At 40.9% G+C, this 3,199-nt stretch overlaps 1 protein-coding gene across 1 annotated transcript in view; it reads left to right on the top strand.

Annotated features, from left to right (window-relative positions):
* The window catches only part of LOC119586626 (ATP-binding cassette sub-family C member 9-like), a 47,046-nt gene extending 43,853 nt beyond the window's left edge, over positions 1-3,193 (top strand). The window contains exons 29-30 of the mRNA XM_037935372.1: positions 11-207; positions 1,397-3,193. Coding sequence (XP_037791300.1) covers positions 11-207; positions 1,397-1,549 — 350 coding nt within the window. The 3' untranslated portion in view covers positions 1,550-3,193. The remainder of the gene's footprint in view (positions 1-10; positions 208-1,396) is intronic.
* The last annotated feature ends 6 nt before the right edge of the window (positions 3,194-3,199 follow it).

The raw sequence follows: 3,199 nt of genomic DNA, 5'->3' as shown, positions 1-3,199 counted from the left end.
CTGCCTACAGAAAGCGAGGTGGGTGAGGGCGGCAGCAGCTTCAGCGCGGGGCAGCGGCAGCTGTTCTGCGTGGCGCGTGCTGTGCTGCGGCGCTCGTCGCTCCTGGTCATGGATGAGGCGACGTCGGCGCTGGACGCGGCCACCGAGAGAGCGCTGCACACGGCGCTCAGGACCGCCTTCAGCCACGCCACCGTCATCACCATTGCGGTAGGCGCTCCTGCTGTCTCTCTGTTGTTACATGAGCTGCCCTCAGTCATGCATGCCGCCTTTATCGGCAGGTGTCGTTTCTGTTGTTGTTGTTACATGAGCTGCCCTCAGCCATGCCGGGGTCACCATCACTGATAGGTATTCTTGTTGTTAGTGTGTTTGTTATCGCTGTCTGAGCTACCGATCAATCACGCTCATCGCCACGAAAGTGGTTCCCAATTTTTACTATACCTTCGTGAACACGCAGTCCTTTCTGTGGCTCCCTTCTCTTACCACACCCATCTCGGATGAACTTCCCTCTCCAGCGGAGTGCACCTTCGGTTGTTCCTCGAATTACCGCTCGAAGCTAATTAAACAAGCCCCAGTGACACCAGAAAAATGAGCATGACCTGTCGCATGCGTACACTTTAATTAGTCCTGGAATCTTGCGCGTTGTTGCAATCTTAAAAACTTTGACATTTTTCCTTTCTCTCTTTTTTTCATGATGCTGTGTACCCCCCCCCCCCACCCCCATGTTGTTCTTTACTCTTGGTTATGTCAAACGACTAGAGAAATCCGAGGAATGCAATTCGCTTCCCACCCTCGTCCTCACTGACCAACCATCCTTATCAGTCAAACAACATTAGTCTTAATAACATTATCCAAGATTTCATATCGGCCTCTGCTTACATGGCCTAAATCCACGAAAGCATTAAACTCTTTGGTTATGAGGGGAGAAACACACGGTGCTAAATGGGATCTAGAGAGAAGCGGAATAGTTACACTCTTCCTCGCCCTTTTCTTTCATTAAGAAAATTAAATCTTAATTTCTTCACCGGCGACGAGGCGTGTGAGGCGCGTGAGCCCCTGTCTGTAGCACTTTCGCTGAAGCTGATTGTCTGGGATGCATGTATTTGTGTTGCTCGTTCGCTTTCTGAGGATTGTTATATTCATCTATGTTTTGGTTTGTTTGTTTAGCTATCTACCTTCGCATCTGTCTCTGCAGTATTTTATTTGTTTATTGTTCTATGGAAAATATTTTTGACGGGTCTGTTATGTTATTTGATCAGTATCTGTCACAGATAAATATATGTACCTGCACATTTATGCAAGAAATATTTGGTAGGCTGTTTTTTTCTTATACCTTCAAATTCGTTATCCATAATCGTAGCAGATATTAAAATTACTTATGTTTTGCTTTTTTCCACAGCACGGCGTCAGCAGTCTCCTTGAGTACCCCCGTGTCCTTGTATTAGAAAACGGACACCTCGTAGAAGATGGAGACCCGAAGGAACTTGCCAAGAAGGAAAACGGTGCGTTCGCTAAACTACTGACTGCCACAAGTGAATCTTTGAAATCGTAATTTTCTTGAAGTAGACTTTGAAACGTTTGAAATATTTAAACTATGAAAATAATTGTACTGTAAGTGAAGGGCAGCTATTAGTGATAAAAATCATTATACTTTTCGAGATGTTTTTAGTGAATGAATTATACTAATGTGATAATACGAAATGGTGTGTGTGGCACAGTAGATTTCGGACGCAAGAGCTGGCAATGTTAGAAACAAAATTGACTGAAGAGTACAGTAAGACATTTCCGAAATAAAAACAAATATCTGTGTGTGGTGTGGTATACAAATACTCTTCATTGGCCACTGTACCATAATAGGTGATGTTGACAACATCACATATTCCGGTGATAATGTTGATAACTAAGACAACAGTTTTGATGATGGCGAAACTTTATAAACAGGAGGCATTGATATATATGATAGTATATCAGATGATACTGATATTACTTGTTAAATAACCAAGACAAACTAAGGAATATGCATAATGTACTTTCTTTAGTATATGGCGTAAAAATGCAGTTCCCTAGTCAGAATATGTGTTAACCTATTATGCGAAAATGTGAATATAGTGTGTATACTTCAAAACCAGGTCAATCTATATCAGGTGTTTGCCGTCAGGATAAGATTTTTTTCTTCTTCTGATAAACGCAATTTCAAGTTGTTAAGAGAAATCGTTTGACCAGACGACCAAACTTTTTTTTAGAATTTCAGTGTTCATTACAACATAAGAGTTTTTTCACTTTAACCGGAATTGCAAAGTAATTGAACGCAAATTACGGAATGCATTTATGTGTGATTAGGAAATATATGTTGAGAGTCAAAGATTTTAACGCGTTAATTATATAGGAGGAATAGTAAGCCTCCAAGGGTTGTGATGAGATTGGTGTCAAGCATTAGCTTGGCGACTGTTTGCCAAGAAGGACATGTATATATTTTTGAGGAGCATTCCCTTCGCTAGGGATCGCCTCTTTGTCAATGATGTCTGTTCAGCTGTAAGCGTCTTGTTTATTTATCGATAGCCAAGGTATAGTGATTTAAGAATTACAGTCATATGTACCTTGAAAATTAGAAAGTAAAAAAGCGGCCAATATAAGAAATAGCCGGAACTCAGTGGTATATCACCGTGTTCATTACGAAATACTTTTTTATTTCTTGATAAATCTGACACTTTGAGAAAATATTACCGGTTGTTAAACATCTTTCCTCTTATCTCCCGAAAAGACAGATCTTACTTAAGATAGAATATGTCTTTTCAGCGTGACTGCCACTTGTTTCTTCCTCTTAATGCTCACGCGTTTTTCTTCAAGCGATGACTCTTGAAGCGAGCAGGGCCAAGGTTGTTATCAGGTTATTTTGTTCTCTTATTGTTGTAAACCGGTGCTTGTGTTAGGAACACGTCGATCCATTGTTCTGATTACTTGAAATGTCACTGAGATGTGTATCATGAGCCAGTGTTCTCTGTGTGTATATATTGCATTTCTCCTCGTTTGTGATATGGACTGAGATAGCTTCCATGTATATTTTGTATGTATATATAGAAAGTGAACTGTATCACAAAAATACGTTTATATTTTTGCTGCCGTTCTAGTTGTCTGATATCACTCATGGAAAGATTTTTCTTTCCCTTAGAACAGTCACTAATGGAATTGCGTGCGCGCGCGC

This window comes from Penaeus monodon, chromosome 21 (assembly GCF_015228065.2).
Source record: "Penaeus monodon isolate SGIC_2016 chromosome 21, NSTDA_Pmon_1, whole genome shotgun sequence".
NCBI lineage: Eukaryota > Metazoa > Arthropoda > Malacostraca > Decapoda > Penaeidae > Penaeus > Penaeus monodon.
Note: the sequence above shows the minus strand (reverse complement) of the source record. Positions and strands in the feature narration are given on the sequence as shown.